Source organism: Panthera tigris, chromosome D1 (assembly GCF_018350195.1).
Source record: "Panthera tigris isolate Pti1 chromosome D1, P.tigris_Pti1_mat1.1, whole genome shotgun sequence".
Classification (NCBI taxonomy): Eukaryota; Metazoa; Chordata; class Mammalia; order Carnivora; family Felidae; genus Panthera; species Panthera tigris.
Window position 1 is genome coordinate 37,624,668 of NC_056669.1, and position 20,608 is coordinate 37,645,275.

Genomic DNA, 20,608 nt, shown 5'->3' on the forward strand with positions numbered 1-20,608 from the left:
ATATTTACCATTACCAGTGAGTTGTATATTTTGCTTTGTTTTCATGTTACTATTAGTATCTTTTCATTTCAGCTTCAGGAACTCCTTTCAGCATTTTTTTTTAAGGCAGATCCAGTGGTGATGAACTCCCTCAGCATTTGTTCTTCTGGGAAAGTCTTTATTGCTTCTTTATTTCTGAAGGACACCTTTGCTGGATAAAGTATTCTTGGCTGGCAATTTTTTCCTTTCAATACTTTGAATATATCATTTCATTTTCTGCTGGCTAGATTACCACTGAGAAGTCTGCTGATAGCCTGATGGGGGTTCCTTTTGTAGGCTGCAGAGGGAGGAGGTCATTGACTTGGTACTTGGGATGTTGAGCATTCCTGTGGCTTAGATGAGGGCATCTTTGGAGGAGGTTTTCCCAGTGACTCATGGGTGGGCTTCCTTTTGGAGTCCAGAATGGAGAACTGCATCCCTTTAATGCCTTCTGAAATTCTTATCTGGCTCTTTCCTGAACTCCTCCATTCCCCCACATCATGGAGCTCTTGTTTTAAATCTTTGGGTGCCGCAGAAGAGAGATGGGTTTCTTTAGCAGTGTCCCCTGCTGGAGAAGCTGGGCACTCACTGCTCCCCCTTTTCCCCTATGGGAAGGATCCCTCACCTGCTTTTTCTTTGATCTGTGGAACCTTGTGGGGAGGGGTGATGCTGGCAAAGTTCCTCTTACCAACTTTTATATATCCAAAACTTTATTTTTTCCTTTTCCTTCCAGTGGAGTGTTGGAACTTCTCTTCCAGAGTCCTGAACTTCTGTAAAGGCTTTCTCATCCATGGGTGTCTGCCCAAGTTAGTGTTTCCCAGGTGCTATAGCTAGGTTGGAGGTTTGGAGTCAGTTCACAGGCTCCTGCGGTTTCCACAGCCTGTACCAGGTTCTGTCTGCCTATTACCTGATGCACAAGTGGGTGAGACTCCTCCAGGGTCCCTTGACATATGGTGCTGGATTCCATTGCTCCCATGGAGGCATTTTTTGTTGTTGTTCATGGATAGATGCCAAATTTTAGATGTGAATGGGCAAAAAAAATGAGGTCCATCTTACGGTGCCATGATGATATCGCTCTTCTTGCTGTTTTCTCTAGAATCGTAAGATGGTTGCTGTTTTGTAGCTGAATTTAGAAGTTAGTAGTTCAAGGGTTAGGGAAATTTATGACATGCTGTCTCAAATATTAATCCCTGTCTATTTTAGAGCAGAGGAACAAAGCACCATGTGATTAGGCCATTGTAGAAAGAGATGTAAAAACTTACAATGATGCTTCTCTTAAGTGAATAAGTGTTTTTTACATTTTAATAGCACCTTGCAAATCCCTTTATGATGCAGCTGTCTCATTTCATATTCACAAACCTGTAAGGTAAATGTTGATATTATCTCGATAATATAAATGATGAAACTAAGATTCAGAGAGGTTACTCTGGTGGCGGTAAGTGGATTTTGGTCGGGGGCAGGAAGGTAGTTAACATGGAAAACTGAAGTCTTCACTATATACCATGCATTTCTTATATGTAAGTTTTAATTTTGATTTCCCCTTTTCAGCTTAATTACCACCTCAGGTAATTTTTTTTTCTTTTTTAAAAGCAGGACATGTGGGTTATATTTTTGGTAGCCTGGCATATCTGAGAATAACTTCCTGTTGCCGTCAAAGATGTCAGAGGGGTCACAGCATTTTTCTCACAAAGATCTGATAACATTTTGTTACTGTTTTCTAGAATATAGTTTTACCAGATAAATTGAAGCTCGCCTGATCTTGTTTTTGTACATGACATTCCCCCCTCCCCCACCTCTCTGTTTTGGCCTGTATTCTCAGAGGTTGTCTTAATTCTTAACAGTTCAAAAAATTTGCTGTGATTCACTTAGACCTATCTGTCATTGACTTTTATGTGGAACATGGTAAACTATTTTGATCAACAAACTTAGAAAACCTGTGTTCATTTCAAAAGCATGTTCTTCACTTATGTATTGGATTATTGCTCTTGATTTTTTTCCTTCAGGAAATAGAATTCCTTTATTGATACTTTAACCTCTTTTATCTGTTTTTCCTACAGATTCTTAGAGCAGTTTTCATGTTTGTCCTCAACATAAATGCTGTTTTCTGAATAATCAACTCAGTTCTTTATTATTTCCAACACAAATTTTGTTACTACGTTTTTAATTTTTGCAATCATTCCTTATCTTACCATTTCTCTTAGTCTACGTGTGTCTGTCCTTATATCTTTGTTTTATTTCTTAGGGAATGTGGTTGATTTCCTTTTGGGTGTATGCCAGATAGCTTGTAAATGTCTCTACTAACGCCTAAAAGAATTCTTTTCAGAAGACTACTTTTTTGTTGAGCTTCAAGCTGGTACTGCTTGTCCTTGTCAAATAATCTTTTTTTTTTTTTTTTTTTTTCCTAGGCCCTGTTGTTTCTCTTCTATTTAAGGGTAGATTTGTTCATAGTCAGTGTTTGCCAACAAAGGGTCCAGATTGCCCTTGGCCCTGCTCTGTTTACTTGGGTTCCTTTTTATATCTTCAGCTCTAAAGTGAGTTGTTTTGTATATCCTCTAGGGCATGCCTTCTGTTAAAAATCTGTCATCTGGGGGCAGCTTTTCTGGGCAGATAACGGGATCTTGACTTGCTTCCCTTCGTTGCCTTGTTCTCTGACATTCTCATCAGAACAAGAGTGAGAGAGTCTATGGCTCTCAACGTGACTGCCTGCATGAGTTCCTGGTCTCACCTCTCACTTGATAAAGCTTTACTTACAAACCTTACATCTTCTGTACTACTGTGTGTCTGTGCCACAACTGCCTTCCTCTCTCCTTCTGTTTACAACACACGTTTTCTGGGGTGTGCAGTGTTCTTCTGAGTGTAGAAATACAGGAAGAGAGTAAGTCATGGGAACAACACTGTGGCAGCTACGAGGATGTATACCTGTGCAGTATAGCAACTATTGCCCAGCTTTGTAAGTGACATGATATTTGTATTTCCAAGTCAGGTGGTTAGATGATGGGCAAAAGATAAAACATTTCATATGATCTTTCACATGTGTAGCATGCTTGATTTTTGTTCTTTTGTATACTGTGTGCTAGTTATTACTTGTATCTTTCAATCCAGTTCTGTTGTTTTCATAATTAGAAATTCTTACCAGATTCCACTTATCAGTTGTTGGTCTGAATTTTTATTATGACGATTAATAGAAACACTTAAGTATATATTATATGTCAGCACTGGTATAAATGTTTTAAATGTATTAACTCATTTAACATTTTTGTGAGGTACCATGACTATTATCATTTCATAGGTGGGAAAAGTGAAGCATAGAGAGGAGTCGAACACTGTGCCCAAGAGTTCTTAGCATGTGGCATGGTCAGGATTTGAACCCAGGAAGTCTATATATTTTCATATTGCAAGTTTTTATCCTGTTTTTCTGCTTCTTCATTGCCTCATCCATCCTTCGTCTCTCCTTCCTTCTGTCTTCATTCTTTCCTTTTTTTTTTTTTATGGTTTCATAAAATGCTATATCAGGAACTGGCAACTAGATGCCATTCAAAAATATGACCTTTTAGGAGTTATAGAATGTGGTATATAAAAAATTATATGTGTGTGTATATATTTTAGTTCTTTGGGTATTGCATTAAGGTTACTTTATGAAACAAATTGTTAAACTTTCAAAAGTATATTAATTTGGTTAGATTATAAGTTTATTAAACAGAATTAATTTGTTCTTTGTAGTTCCTACTTTATTGGCCTTAGATGAGCATTGGGCTATGACAATAATGTCTAACCCTTTTGTCTAATCTTCCCTAAGCACCTGACTTAAACTAAAGAACGCTTGATCATCAGGAAGATTAGATTCATTAGGTTAGTACTGATCAGTATGAGCACCACTAGAAATATAGCTGATTGAAATGTAGCTGGCCTGGATTGAGATATGCTATAATATAAAATACACTCTAGAGTGTAAAAAAATAAAAAAATATATTAATAAAAGGATATAAAATGTCCCATTACTACTTTTAAAAAAATATTTTTAAATTCTTTTTAACATTTACTTATTTTTGAGAAACAGAGACAGAGAATGAGCAGGTGAGGAACAGAGAGAGTGGGAAACACAGAATCTGAAGCAGGTTCCAGGCTCTGAGCTGTCAGTATAGATCCCGATGCGGGGCTTGAACTCACAAACCGCGAGATCATGACCTGAGCTGAAGTCAGTTGCTTAACTGACTGAGCCTCCCAGGTGCTCCTACTACTTTGAAAAATATTACATGCCAAAATGACAATACTTTTATTGTCATTTTATTTTTTTATTTACTGGATTAAATTAAAGATATTATTAAAATCAGTTTTGCCTGTTTCTTTTTACTTTAAAAATTTTTAAATGTTTACTTATTTTTGAGAGAGAGAATGCAAGTGGAGAGAGAGAGAGACAAAGACACAGAATCTGATGCAGACTTCAGGCTCTGGGCTGTCAGTACAAAGCCCAATGTGGGGCTCGAACTCACGAACTGTGAGATAATGACCTGAGCTGAAGTCATGTACTTAACCGACTGAGCCACTCAGGCACCCCTCTTTTTACTTTTTTAATGTGACTACTAGAAAATTAAAAATCACATATATGGCCCATGTTATATTTCTCTTCGGTATTCAGAGTGTATTAAGATATGACACCTCTTCTCTCAGAGTCTGGTAGCAAGAAAGTAGATGGTGTGGTAAGTGCCAGATAGGAGCTCATGCATAGGAGAGCCCTGAGTGAGTTTGAGGGCCTGCAGAAGGTGACCTTTAAAGTGGCTGCAGTACATTGTTTTCTCTTCCTTTTTACCTACTTTTGAAGACTCTACATCTGCTTTTTGGACCAAAGGAAATAAAAGTCAAAAGCTACTTAAAAAGTGTTTGGGAATCTTTTTTCTAGTGGTGTTGGTTCTCAGTCTAATGAAACAAGTCAAGGTTGAAGCAGAAGGCCTGAGTCTGCACAGAGACCGCTGCTCAGCCCTCCCCCAGATGTGACTTAGGCAACGAAATGGATGATGGTGTCGTTTGTGAAGTATGAACACAGGTCAGCTTGAGATCTGTGGAGTTCAAGGTGTTTGGGGGACATCTGGATGGGGAGGAACAGTAGCAGTTGGTTGAATGGAACCTAGAGTGCAAGAAAAATCTGAGCTGGCAGCATAGACTGAAGTTAGGTGAAGCCATAGGTAATGTATGAGATATCAGGAAGTGAGTAAAGTGAGGTGTGGACAAATTTCTGAAGAACAGGGAAGGTTGGGGAAAGGGAAATAAAGCTTATTGAAAAAGAATGGTCAGAGAAGGAAGAGTTTAACAGGATGGTGCTCTTTCAAGAAGCAGGCAAGTTAGGGTGCCTGGGTGGCTCAGTCGGTTAAGCATCTGACTCTTGATCTTGGCTTAGGTCATGATCTCATGGTTCATGGGTTCGAACCCTGAGTTGGGCTCTGTGCTGAAAGCACTGAACCTGCTTGGGATTCTCTCTCTCCCTCTCTTTCTGCCCCCCGCCCCACCTCAAAAATAAATAAATAAACATTAAAAAAAAAAGGCAAGTTCTAGATGAGGTCAGATGTAGTTGAGAGATAAAAATAAAGACTGAGAAATGTTCATTATCTATAATAATGAGAAAGTTATTGGGAAGAAAGTGGATTCCCCGGAAGGATTGGGTTAGGTGGCAAAACCACATTGCGGGATGTTGAGGAATTAACATGAGCTAAAAAATTGGAGACAATAAAGATTATTGTCTAGAAGTGTAAGAGGTGGCGGTGGGGGGGCTTGTGGTAGCTAGGGAGATGTATTTATATTTAGCATATGACAATTGTGTGTGTGTGTGTGTATGTGTGTGTATGTGTCTTGCTTGTTTCATAAATCCATTATGCAACCGTGTATCTATATCTTTACATCCTTGGAATCCAGTGTAGCATCCTTTGTAAGCTAACTATTCAATAACAGTTGTTGGTCATGATTGTAATGTATTAATACCTCTTTTTCAACAAGATACTTTGTCGCCATCATTTCCAAATTCTCTAAACATTAGATCCGCATAAGACCTTGATATTATCTGAGTTTAAATGCACTAAGGCCCCTGGTTGTGGTTTAATGGAAAGCACATGGGCTTTGCAGTCCACTAAACTATGATTCACATCTAGATTCTGACTTGTTAGCCACGTGGCCTTGAAGAAGTTAATGGTCACTTTGGGCCTGTTTTCCCTCATCTGCGAAATGAGGATAATAAGACCTACACTTATAGGGCTGTTGGGGGATTGATTCATTGAGAAAACACGTAAACTGTTTTGTATGGTACCTCATATGAAGTAGGCACTCAGTAAATGCCCTGTGGAAAAACAGCAGCTTCACGTGTGGCACGTGCCAGCACCATAGTTTTTGTAATTTGATTTCAGGTAGTGTGTGTGATACAGTGTGAAAAATTGGCCTTTGAATAAAACATGTTTCTTTTCTTGCTCCCTCCTCCCCTTTCCGTTCCAGGTCCTGAGGGAATCTAACAAATTAGCAGAAATGGAAGAACCACCCTTGCTTCCAGGAGAAAATATTAAAGACATGGGTCTGTAATGGTATTTTTTGTTGAATTTCCTTCTCCTTTCTGAGGATACAGACTGTTCAATACTCTCCGTGTACAGAGAGCAGCCTCACTGTCCAAGACACCTTATGTCTGACTGCACTCATTACTGCCAGTCTTCTAGCATTTGGTGTGTCCTATAAGCCTGGATCTACTACGCTTACTGGTCATGTGTGTACTTGGGACTACTGGGAAACATACATATTGAATTACACCCTGCTGCTTCTCTTCTCTTTACATTCATTTGCTTTACATTCGTTGAAAGTAGGTGGCTTTTTCTTGTCAACTGTCACTAAATTTTTTATTTTTTTAATTAAAAAAAATTTCTTTTAATGTTTATTGTTTTTGAGAGAGAGAGACAGACAGACAGACAGACAGAGAGCAGGGAAGGGGCAGAGAGAGAGGGAGACACAGAATCCGAAGCAGGCTCCAGGCTCTGAGCTGTCAGCACAGAGCCCAATGGGGCTTGAACTCACAGACCAAGAGATCATGACCTGAGCTGTAGTTGGCCACCCAACTGACCGAGCCACCCAGGTGCTCCCTGTCGCGGAATTTTTTAAAGAAAGCTTCATTATTTTAAATGACTGTAGTAAGATATTGGCTTGCCTAGATAAAACATTGACTTGTCACTTTGTACAAGTAATTTTTCTCAAAACACATTCTTTCTGCTTCCTTTATTTTTTCTGCTCTGAATAAACTTAGGCTGAGTTTTGGATGAAAATATCTCATCTCCATTGCAAAGCAAACCTTTTGCCTATGGCTGCTTTTCTTTTGCATCCTAAAGAACTAAGCCTTAACGTATTGTATGGACTGGAAACAAGCATTTAATTTTGTTTTGTTTTGTTTTTTGGTACTCAGGCTTTTACTTTATTACATGTGTGTGGTAATCTACAAAATACCATCGCTCTTGAAATAAGAAGTAATTAATTAAGAGAATAAAGTAAATGGTTTCCTAGCCAATGAAACACCACCTTTTATTTTATTATTAATTATAATTTTTTAAAAGGACTTAATAAATGCTTAATTTATCCTGGCGAGGTGTCATTCCCTCATGTAAAAATAAGAAAGTCAAAAGGCTTGCCTACCGTACATTTAGTTCCTTCGCTCTTGCAAGATACATGTTTCTTTTTGCTTTTAACTCTTGATTGAATACCTCCCCAGTTTCTTTTTTGCTCCCTGCTCAGCCTCGTGTATGCCCTAAGTTCTTGTTCTGCTGAGCTACTAGGTTAGTATTCTATGTTATCAACATTGGACATTACATAATAAGAATGGTTATCATTATTGAATGCCCACTGTCTCATGTAAGCGTCCTCACATCTTCTGAGAAAGACATTAATTCCATTTTGTAGATAAGGAAACTAAGGCATAGGGAGATTACATAGCTAGTAATGTTACAGCTAGTCTTATGACTGACAGTGTTTTGCTCTTCTGAGCCTGAAGTACATGCTATTTCCACTGTGATAAATAACCTTATCAAAGACTCTGAAGTTACCACTCCAACTCTCGTTGGCTTCTGTTCCTTTAAATAGCGATACTCCTTTAGGACTTTGTCCTTGATCTGTTTCCCTTTTTCCTCTTACCTGCTCTTTTTGGTTGACCATATCTAAATTAGTAGGTCTACCTACCATATATTTACTGATGACTCTAAAATGTGTTGTTTTTAGTGTGAACTTCTCTCCTAATGCATATAAACAAATGCCTGTGTCCTATATACATGCCCTTGGATATCCTATAGATGTCCCTTATACCCAGCATCTCCCAAACTGAAATCATCACCTTTATCCCTAAATTTACTCCTTTTCTTTTCTTCTCTCCCTCTGTTAGTACTAACACCAGTTGTCCATTCACTCAAAGCAGAAATCTCAATATATCATCCTGGACTACTACTTTTTTTCTGAACTCTGACATCCAGTGAGATCCAGAGGACTCAATCTCTAAGAATTTCTTGAATTTCTCTTTTTCTCTCAACTGTCCTGAGTCATTGATGTCATATATGTGTATATTGAATTTCAGGTACCTTTGAGAAACTTCAAGTGAAGGTATTAAGTGGAGATATCTTAGGAGCTTAAGAGAGAGTTCAGGACTAAAAGTCCAGATTTGAATCATCAGAACATAGATATCCATTCAAAATGAGAGGAGGAAATTAACCTTTGGAGCATATAGTGAGGAGGGAGACAAGAACATGGCTTTAGTAAACAGTTTACAATACTTGGTAGAAGAGGAACCCAGGAGGGAACTTGCAGAGTGAAGCGTGTGTGATACAGTGTATCACTGTAGAGAGAGCCAGACTGTATATTTACCTTTGTCCCCAAAAGTACTTTCCTTCTCCACTTCTGTATCTTGGGTTCGGTTCTTCCTCTGCATTGAGCGCCATCTCTCTCTCTCTACCCACCTAAAGGATACCACAACTCACATGCCGATGTTCCTGGAACATGTTTTCCATGTTCGATGTTTCGATGTTTTCTGATCCTCCAGCTGGATGGATTTCCCTTTCGATGTATTACTTAGAGTATGTTTGTGTGCCTCTCTTTCTGTACAGATTGCATGCTCTCATATATTATATTTGTGTATATTTTATATCCTTATAATATGTATTCTCAAGGTCACTTTAGCTCACCTCACAGAAACTATTATGGGTCTTTCCTCTGTGAACTTGGTGAAAATTTGAGAGGGTTGGTAAATCTAATCTCTCAGTACAACTAGATGGTATTAGTATTGCAAAATTCAGAAGAATACCTAATCTATTAAATATTCTGATTCAAAATAATCTATGTAGACTTATGTGAAAAATTTATGTTTAATATAAAGTGTAAGGCTAGAGTAATGTAGAATATGTTAATCCATGTAGATAAGGCATTTGACTTTTAGTTGGTCTAGTATAAATCTGCAGTTTAATTTTTTAAAAGTTAGAGTAGTGTTAGGAACATCACCTGAATGCTTTAAGGAGGTAACAATATCAGAGTATTGTGGCCTGGGTGTATCAGGAGTAGAGATAACTCCAGGCTACAACTTTTCAACCTTTAGCACGGGAGTCAGATTACGCTATATTAGTGGTTTAGCTTTGCATGACGTGATGGAAAGAGATTTGAATTTGTAGTCAGAGGAACCGCATTCAAGTCTTAATCTTAGTTACTAGTTCTGAAACGTTAGGCTATTCTCTGAGCCCTGGTACTCTCATCTAAACTTTGTAAGTGTAATTATAGGTCTTATATGCAAGGTTTATTAGGAAGGTTAAAGGAAGCACACAGGTGAAAAATACTTTATAAACTATGCAGTGCTAAGCCATCCATGCTGGTTGTTACTATTGTCATTTTCTCTGGAATGGTTCCTGGTTATAATCTCTCATCTACTTGGTACAGACCCTGATAGGCATAAATTCTCTCTTCATTGTGACTTAGCTGCCACCAGCCTGAGGAGGAACAATAAAGTGGGCAGAACGAAGCAGAACCTAATGACTGATGATAATAGTAACATAGATAGAAACGCTTTGTGTATGTATACTGCTTACAATTTTGGAAGTACTTTCATGAATTTATGCATGATTTTAGAATAAAGGGTCAGGTGTAACAAAAACATTGGACATATCTTGCAGTAGCATATAGAATAATGAGATTGATTTTCTTGTGTGAGTAAAGAAACTGGGTCTGGAAAGAATCCAGAAATGTTTTAGTAGCATTGAGTAAAGCTTTTCTCATTGAGGTAAAAATTTATAAGGGCAAGAAAATGTATGGAAGGCAAGTTTATGTATCTTTCCTTAATGATGGGTTTATTTAATTTTAAAAGCTTCCCTCTAAATGAAGCATGCATTGGAAACAGTGATTTAAAAAATGTAGCTCATACTTGAACATTCCCAAGGGAACTATTTTGAAGGTTAGAAATGTTTGTTGTAAGGTCAGTCTCATTTCAGATTCCATACAAAGCATTCAGTCCTCCAAAGTGGTGAGTAAAAAGCCAAGTCAGGAAGTTGCAATACCATATTAATACGTATTTTACGTCCCTAAGTTCTCCCAGAAGCCCCTTGGACAATTCTTAGCAATTTGTTGCTGTTGCTTGTGCCTTACTTTCTTGGAGTGATGAAGATATTCCTCTGTTTGCTCATTTGCTGCTATAATGACATCACAGGGATTTATGAATATTTTAAGATGTAAAAAAGCTCATAGTGGGCATTATGAACTCTACCATATTAAATATTATTTTGAGCTAGTGGTAGCTGAGTTATCCTGCTTCATTAATGGATGTCTAAAAAAGCATAATGTTGTGTAGATTCATCGTTAATCATGTAATAGAACAATGCTTGTGATTATTTCTCTACAAAGTTTGACATCAGTAGCTTGGTCAGAAATACAACGTCCTCTTATTCTATTATTTTTCTAAGAAATTATATTTCGAATACATTGCATTTCTCCTACAGTATTTTCCCTGTAAACATAATCAGGTCAGGAGTTTCTGGTATTCGATCTTCCAGATGTATTTTCGGAGGGATGTTGATAAATTAGACTGACCAGAAGCCCAGCAGATTGGGGAGGTGATCTAGAAACTATAAGATGACTGGTGTCTGTGGCCTGAGACATTTCCATTTATTAACCACCATCACTATCACCCTTCAGCCACGACTCCAACTCCCACACAGAACTTTATCCAGCGGGGAGCTAGCCTGCTCTTCTGTCTAAGGGCAAGTGTTTTCTCTGCCTCTTCAGTCCTTCCCACTTACTCTGCATCCCTACCCCAGATTGCTATGCGGTTGGAAGCTTGGATTTGACCTCTGAGTTCTGTTTGAGTCACTGATTGTGTGATTTTTGAGCCCAGGTTAGAATAGCAATCAGAATTATTTTACTTGTGAAAAGATGAGAGCGCAGTTTTTAAAAGTGCACAATGTATGGTAAACTGTGGACTCTTTGCTTTTGCAGCCAAAGATGTGACTTATATATGTCCATTCACTGGTGCTGTACGAGGAACTCTGACTGTCACGAATTACAGGTTATATTTTAAAAGCATGGAACGGGTAAGACTGGTTGGACTAGATTTTTTACATGTACTTCTGTGTGTGGTTTGTAGTTTTGTCCATTTTTGATCATTTTTAATTAAAGCATTTCTAATTACGATCATTGTATCAATTGTTCCATTTTAATTGCTGTTTTCTTTCCTTCCTTTAGGATCCCCCATTTGTTTTAGATGCCTCTCTTGGTGTGATAAGTAGAGTAGAAAAAATTGGTGGTGCTTCTAGTCGAGGTGAAAATTCTTATGGACTAGAGACTGTGTGTAAGGTAAATGTTATAATATTTGTGCAATTTTGATTTGGTTTGAAAAGCTTTCTGTTAAATAGAACCTGTGTGTAGAAACTGGTTTCCAAACTGTCAAATAGATTTCATACTGAAACATCATTCTAGAAGACAAAAACAACAATTAGGAGTAATAAAAGGTAGTCTCTCATGAATTAGGCTTGAATTCTTTTGGACCCAATACAAATGACTTTGACATTGATTATTTCATGTTGAGCCTCAAAAAATCCTGAAGTAGGGATGGTAGAAATGATTACCTTTAATTTACAGAAGCCTAGGGGTGAGCCTTCGTACTGGAAGAGCCAGCTCTGATGTATTCGTCATCACCTGTCGTTCCAGTCTCACAGTTTTTCTGCTTCTGAAAAAATGGTGTGAAAAACTTGACATTATAGACCTTCTCTATTTTCTTATCTAACTCCTATCCTTTTTTTCTCCTCATGGTTGGCTCTGTTTTATTTTCGTCCCCGTATTTTCCTTTGCCATGAATGTTCTCTAACTCAGAGCATTTACCTAGCATATTTATCTTTAAAAAAAAAATTTAATTCCAGTGTTGTTAACATACAGTGTTGTATTTGTTTCAGGTGGACAATACAGTGATGTAGCAGTTCCATATTTTACTCAGTGCTCATCATAAGTGTACTCTTAATCCCCTTCACCTGTTTAACACCCCCTCCCACCCCCTCTCTGGTAACCAGGAGTTTGTTCTCCATAATTAAGAGCCTGTTTTTTGGTTTCTTTCTCTCTCTCTCTCTATTTTTTTTTTGTTCATTTATTTTGTTTCTTAAATTCCATATATGAGTGAAATCATATGGTGTTTCTTTTAGCATTATACTCTCTGGATCCATCCAGGTTGCAAATGGCAAGATTGCATTCATTTTTAACACTGAATAATATATACATGCACACATACACACACAACATACACACACACACAACTCATCTTCTTTATCGATTCATGTACCAGTGGACACTTGGGCTGGTTCTGTGGTTTAGCTATTGTAAAAAATGCTGCAGTAAACATAGGGGTGCATGTCCATTTGAACTAGTGTTTTTGTATTCTTTGGGTAAACACTCAGTAATACGATTATGATCTGAGGGTAGTTCTAGTTTTAATTTTTTGAGGAGCCTTCACACTGTCTTCACTGTGGCTGCACCAGTTTGCATTCCCACCAACAGTGCATGAGGGTTCCTTTTTCTCTGCATCCTCGTCAACACTTATTTGTTGAGTTTTTGATTTTAGTCATTCTGACAGGTGTGAGGTGATATCTCATTTTGGTTTTGATTTGCATTTCCCTGATGATGTCTAACTTGTATTTTTTAAATGCATTGATATTTGAATGAAACTTAGGCTTTTAGATTTTCACCACTCCGTTCAGTCATAGATCTTTCATATCAGGTGCCACTTCTTTGGTTGCTGTTCTCAATGTGGTCTAATTAATACCTGTGCGCATGTCAATTCTAGATCACCTTAATTTTTTTTTGGTTCTTCTGCCAGTGCCAAGAGTAAAAGCAAGTTCCTTTCTTATGCTACTCTTAGAAGTTTTGTGTATCTAGTAATAAAAGTAATGACTTAATAATTATTTTTATGCTTTTCCACTGTTTTTTTTTTTTTTTTTAACGTTTATTTATTATTGAGAGACAGACACAGAGCGTGAGCAGGGGAGGGGTAGAGAGAGGGAGAGACACAGAATCTGAAGTAGGCTCCAGGCTCTGAGCTGCCAGCACAGAGCCCCACGTGGGGCTTGAACTCACCAACTGTGAGATCATGACCTGAACCGAAGTCAGCCACTTAACCGACTGAGCCACCCAGGCGCTCCTATGCTTTTCCACTGTAGTCAGAAGGGATCTAAGAGTGCAGTAGCTTTCAACCATGTGTCAGGCATGTTTAGCTTTCATCCATGTGTCAGGCACGTTGTCTCCTGGTCACTTTTCTGTAATCTAACAGTAAATAGAGTAAATTTGTAGGCTCCCTGCTGTGGTACTTTTAGATAGCTGTGTGGTTGACAGAGCGATTCTGAATATCTCTACTAGTGGTAAAGATTTTTACTGAAGAAAAACAAGGTATCAGCTTAGATTTCCATACATGTTTGTTTTATAATATGGTAGAACTAGCATCCTAGTTGTGGGTCAGATTTCTAATAAAATGTTCTACTCATTCATGTACTGCAAGTGCATTGTAGTGTAGTCTCTGTATTCAGTTTTACAGGATTGGGTATAGTTTGAATTCTGCCTAGATTATAAAACACCTAGATAAAATGGGTTGTTTGAAAGTGTTCTTAGTCCCCAAGTTTTCCTTAGTGCAGTTAAGATGCCAGTAAACCAGAACATAATATCTGTGTTCAGCCCGAGCACAGAAAATTGCTTGAGGACAAATAACAGAAACGGGAGCCTCCTTGGTCTTTAGATCTGACTCTAGAGACCACATGATATCAACCAAACAATTGAGAATTCACCTGTTAGGAGATGGTTAAAGAACTTGGACATGGAGTAGACAAGGAGATTTAGGCAGAGTTTGATTCTATCAGTCTAGTAGCAGGAAGCTTACAAAGATCCAATGAAAATGAGTCCTGGGAAGGGGTCATAAATAGGAAAGTCATCACTAGGCAAAATGGGAATGAAGATACTTATGAAATATAACAAGAGCTAATCAGGTTTTTAATAGGGAAATTGATGACAAAATGGGTTTTCACAGGGGAAGGACATACGTGAGCTGTGTATCAGTCATAGTAAATTTCAGATATAATATCTTTTATCTCTAGTGCCTGCATCAGATGCTGTCTCCTTTACTGGCTTATCTTGAGTAAATACACAGAAATAAAATTTCTGTCCTCTGAATAAAATGAAAGATATATAAGAACATTATGGAAAGTTATAAACATTATTAAAGAACTTTAAATAAATAGATGAGTAGGCACAGTAGCCTGGAAATTAGAGTACCTTGTGGTTTTGAATATTTCTTTCAAATGAAATGCCTTTCAATAAGGCATTGTGATTTCCCTGTCTCCAGGAGCTCTTGTCCTATTTTTGTATCCCACATTCATAGGTCTTAACATTTTACAAGATAGTTCCCAGTTACCTTATGTGTTTGTTCAATAAAAAGTGAACAATTACAGATGACTTGGATCCTAAATCTTTTCTAGGATATTCGGAACTTACGGTTCGCTCATAAACCTGAAGGGCGGACAAGAAGATCCATATTTGAGAATCTAATGAAATACGCATTTCCTGTCTCTAATAACCTGGTAAGGTGTTTTTTTTTTTTTCTTTATCTTAGAAAAGTGTGTATTATAATTTTTGGAGTACTATAAAGAAACTTGTCTAAGCTACCTAGAAACTACATTTACGATCCTACTTTGCCATTAAACCAAATGCATAATTTAGGTTTAACCTAATCTCTTGGAATAGTTCTTTTTTGGTATGAAATGAGGAAGCTGGACTAGTTGATTTCTGAGGTCAGTGTCTGCCCACTGACATTCTATAATTATATGATGTTTCTATCCAGGGCATTCCCATGATGAAAAGCTGTCTGTGGTCTTCATTAGGATTTGAAATTTTTTTGTTTGTTTGTTTTTGTCTTTTGTATTTGTTTTTGTTTTTGTTTTTGGTTTGTTTATTTTGAGGGATGGAGAAGGGCAGAGAGAGAGAATCCCAAGCAGGCTCTGCACTGTCAACACAGAGCTCAATACGGGGCTCGATCTCACAAACTGTGAGATCATAATCTCAGCCAAAATCAAGTAGTCGGACGCTTGACCGACTGAGCCACCTAGGCGTCCCTGAAATCTTTTTTAATTAGGAGCTGAGAGTTAAGTCTACCAATTTTAGGAGGAAAGGGTGGACAAATACTTAGCTGAGCTCCTGCTATCTGCTAGTCATGATGTTAGGCTTCCTCACTTATGTTACATAATCCAGCTTCCATGGTGGGTGTAGCCCCAGGGTGGGTGGCAAATATTATTTACCCCTATTTTGGAGCTGAAGCCAGGAACAGGTAGGCAGTTACCTCAAGGGCACAGCTAGTAGGGAGTAAAATTGGAATCAGTACTGGTCTTTTGGCTCTCCTTTGAATGTTTTTCATCATAGTTGTTTCTGTCATTCTGTCTATTTAAATGATAAGTTTTCTTTGTTGGTATACCGATTGTGTGCCAAGAAATAATATGTCAGTATGTTTTAGAAAATGTAGCATCAACTTCGGCTGCCTAACTGCTGACATCTGGGATGTCAAACCGATTAATCATATCAGGAGATGTCTTTTGTTATGTAAAGTCTTTCATTATTTAGAAGAAAACCTAAGCAGCTGATATCTGAAGGAAATACAGTGATATGTTAGCATTTGATAAATCTTGGTGGTGGGCCTCTGTGCTTTTCTATATGTTTGAAAAATATGAAAAAAAACCAATACATTTTCAAAATTATAAAACAAGAGCTAAAACAGCAATATGAAATAGGACACCAATACAAAACATCCTTATAGATGAGTAAATGAAAACTTTGAGTATGATAAGGATATATTTCTGATTATCTCCTTAAATGTCTGTTGTTTTTTGTTTTTTTTTTTTTTTTAGCTATTAACTCTGTTTACTGTTTTGTAGCCTCTTTTTGCTTTTGAATACAAAGAAGTATTCCCTGAAAATGGGTGGAAGCTATATGACTCTTTTTTAGAGTATAGAAGGCAGGTATGTACTTTTTTCTTTCAATTTTAATGTTATAGATTATTTTCATTACAACACAAAGCTTAAAGGTAGACATAAACAGCTTTATATAAGTTGTATGGGTTTTACTGTTGTTCTTTCAATGAAGCCTAATCCTGATTTCTTGTCTGCTTTCAGTTTCTTTAAACTGGGTTGAGACAGTGCCAAACTCTGTTTGAGACAGAGATCTTTTAGAAATCTTTTCTTGCCTACCTAAGAGCTTACAAGTAAATCAGCTTGTTTAAAAAATGGTTAATAATGGTAAAAATTAAATGGTAAATATGTTTACATTTTGATATTCTTATATGCCATTCAACATTATTCACACATATTCTTCTCTTTTGGATATCCTATAACATAATTCTAAAAACTTTTATAGTAGTCCTCCTTACAGCTTAGCTCCCCATGAAATTTTAGAAATTTTAGATCTTCGTAGAGGACACACGTCTACATAAAATGTTAACAAATCAAATGTAATAGTATACCAAAGAGATAATACATCGTGACTAAGATGAGTTGGTTTAATATTAGAAAACCTGTTGGTGGGATTCACCACAGCAAGAGATGAAAGCAGAATTCAGTCTAGAAATGTCTGGAAATCTGCAGCACAGTCTATCATTCTCCCTCTTCTTTCTCGACCCACCACTTCCCAGAGCCCTTAAACTGACTGTTTAAACTCTCCCTACAACAGTCTTTATTTTTAACTTTGCCCGTGTTCACTGTGCTTTCTTGAGAATTTAAGTTCAGAGACATTGATTGTTTCTTTGGTAATCATTAGATCTGATACCCAGTTTTTCTAGAATTCAGATATGAAAATAAACTGATTTTGTCTTTAGATTTCAAACATTTCGTTTGAATTATAGAGCTTCCAATCGACTAAAGTGTGTTTCACAAAGCAAGGAGAGTAAAAACCCGTCACACCACTTAGAGAACTAAAGATACCCAGTGGTTTGAAGCGCAGTTTGTTGCTCAGTAGCATGTGGCCAGTAAAATCGAAAATTTCTTATTCAGTTATAAAGCCAGCAGCTTGGCAAAGTATGAAGCAGAATACACAATAAATGGATCAATTAAAAATCAAGAGTCTACAAGTAACATTGCAAGATATTTGCCACTTCAAAAAGTCAGTGTCAGAACTGGGTGGGAAAGCAACCAGAAAATCCAACCAATGTCCTTGGAATGGTCAAAATGAGGGATATTCTGTGGGGATCTGGGCAGAAATTGCCATCTGTTCTAGTAGCATTCAACCTAGAACTTTGGAAAGCAGGTGGGAGACCTGTGGCTACAGAAAAGAAATGTTATTAACAGAAAAAAATAAGTTAAAGAGTAAATGAACAGTTATACCCTAATTATAAGATGAGGAAGTGTGGCAGTCAGAATAGAGTCTCTACATTAAATGATATAGATGCTTTATGATCTTTGACTTACTGGGTGAATTTTTGACTTTTTTTTTTCTTAAAGAGTTAGATACTTTGTCTCTGAGTCAACTACACCAAATCATACTATAAATAACACTGCATTTTTTGTAGTTAGAAGATTCAGGTTTTGGGGTTTATTTTGGTGTGTATTAAGTTTATTATAGGAGAAAATGAAAATAATACTTTCATATAAACCTTAAGACTAAAGATGAAACATCAGAGTATTCCTTTTCAATTAAAAAAGATTTAAAGTGGTAACCCTTGCACCCTGCATAGAATTCAAAAGTACAAAAGGGTCTATTGAAAGGTAGGTTTCCCTTCCAGGACAGTCTTGTCCCTCAGCCACCGCAGCTCCTCTCCTGTTAGGAAGTAAAGTTACTGGTTGCCTGTGTATTCTCTCAGAGATCTTATGCCTGCAAAGCCTGAGTATATGTGTGCATTATTTTTTTAAGCAGATAACACCTTACTGTGCACACTGTTCTGTACCTTTCTTTTTCACTTAATGTGTTTTGGAGATCCTACCATCTCAGAACACACAGACCTCCCTCTTCCTTTTTTCTTTCAAGTCGAGGTATAATTCATATTCCATAAAATTTACCACTTTAAAGTGTACAGTCCACTGTTTTTTAAACTTGTTTTTTAATATTTATATTTATTAAATAAAACTTAATAAATTTAATATTTATATATAAATATATAATATAAATATATATTATATAATTATATATAAATATTATATATTTATAATATATATTATATATGTTTATATAATATATATATTTATAATATATATTTACATATAAATATATATTATATTTAATTTATATAAATATTTATTTATATTATTTATTTATTTATTTATTTTAGAGAAAGAATGTGAGCAGGGGAGGGACAGAGAGAGAGGGAGACACAAAATCCGAAAGCAGGCTCCAGGCTCTGAGCTGTCAGCACAGAGCCTGATGTGGGGCTTGAACTCACAAACCACGAAACCATGACTGAACCGAAATCAAGAGAGAGTCAGACGCTTAACCGACTGAGCCACCCAGGTGTCCCTCCGCTGGTTTTTAGCATATGCCCAGAGGTGTACAACTATTACCACGAATTCCAGAGCATTTAGAAGACTGAGTTTGAATCCTGTCTCTAGCTCTTACTTTGCCCTCACTCTTAGGTATGTGCTCTTGAATGAGTCATTCATGTCAGAGTGCTTTTATTTTTTACTTGGTCATAGGAACTCATTTATAGGAATGTTTGAAGGATTGTTAATTTACAGGAAGATATTTTATGAATCAAAGAAATCTACTCAAATGATTATTATTGTATTTATTACATTGTAAAGCTTTAAAAAAAGAAATCATGACTGCTTAGATTCATTGTGTGCAGCTGCTAAAACATGAAAGAAAAGCCACATTAATTCTGTAGACCTATACGTTATAGTGCTAATCATACATTATTTTTAATGGACAAACCTATTAACAATTGTTTAAACTTGTTACGTAAGAGGATGTTTCTTTAGTTTACTCTTTTTTTTTTTTTTAAGTTTATTTATTTTGAGAGAGAGAGTGAGCATGAGCAGGGCAGGAGCAGAGAAAACAGGAGAGAGAGAATCCCAAGGAAGCTCTATGCTGTCAGTGCAGAGCCTGATGTGGGGCTCAATCTCATGAATCAAGAGATCATGACCTGAGCCAAAATCAAGAGTTGGACACTTACCCACCTGACCCAGCCAGGCACCCCTCTTTAATTTACTCTTTTTAAAAAAATAGTTGTTATGCTAAGTGAAATAAGTCATACAGAGAAAGACAGATACCATATGTTTTCACTCTTATGTTGATCCTGGGAAACTTAACAGAAGACCATGGGGGAGGGGAAGGAAAAAAAAAAAAAAGGTTGGAGAGGGAGGGAGCCAAAACCATAAGAGACTCTTAAAAACTGAGAACAAACTGAGGGTTGATGGGGGGTGGGAGGGTGGGTGATGGGTATTAAGGAGGGCACCTGTTGGGATGAGCACTGAGTGTTGTATGGAAACCAATTTGACAATAAATTTCGTATTAAAAAATAAAAAAATTAAAAAAAATTTATTTATTTTTAAGAGAGAGAACGCATGAACAGGGGAGGGGCAGAGAGAGGGAAACAGGATCTGAAACAGGCTTTGCACTGACAGCAGACAGCCCGACGTGACTCGAATTAACAAACCAAGACATCATGACCTGAGCTAAAGTCGGATGCTTAACCAACTAAGCCACCCAGGAGCCCCAAATTTACTCTTTTTTTAGAAAGTTGTATTATTTTGAGAGAGACAGTGCGAATTGGGGACAGGAGAGAGAGAAGGAGAGAGAGGATCCTAAGCAGACTCTACACTGCCAGTGCAGAGCCCAGTGCAGGGCTCACACTCTTAAACTGCAAGATTATGACCTGAGCTGAAACCAAGAGTCAGACACTTAACTGACTGAGCCACCGAGGCCCCCCTAATCTACTCTTGGTGTTCGTAGTGATTATACAGAGGAACCTTGAAATTTGTGGATAAGGTCAAGAAAAATCATCAGTTGCTAAAACAGTAGAAATCAGTATTAAATAAATGAACATGGGTCTTCTGCAGAAATATCAATCATAGGGTAGATGTATTGCTTAACAAATTTGGAAGACATTCAA

The 20,608-nt window shown here is 37.2% G+C and overlaps 1 protein-coding gene across 5 annotated transcripts in view; it reads left to right on the forward strand.

Moving 5' to 3' along the window:
• MTMR2 (myotubularin related protein 2) overlaps positions 1 to 20,608 on the forward strand; it is a 116,826-nt gene that overhangs the window by 59,758 nt on the left and 36,460 nt on the right. For 2 of the 5 annotated variants that reach the window (XM_007079043.3, XM_007079042.3), the window contains 5 exons: positions 6,493 to 6,568; positions 11,491 to 11,585; positions 11,737 to 11,847; positions 15,003 to 15,104; positions 16,449 to 16,532. In XM_007079043.3, coding sequence (XP_007079105.2) covers positions 6,493 to 6,568; positions 11,491 to 11,585; positions 11,737 to 11,847; positions 15,003 to 15,104; positions 16,449 to 16,532 — 468 coding nt within the window. The other 3 variants (XM_042959500.1, XM_042959499.1, XM_042959501.1) reach the window with 3 other exon arrangements.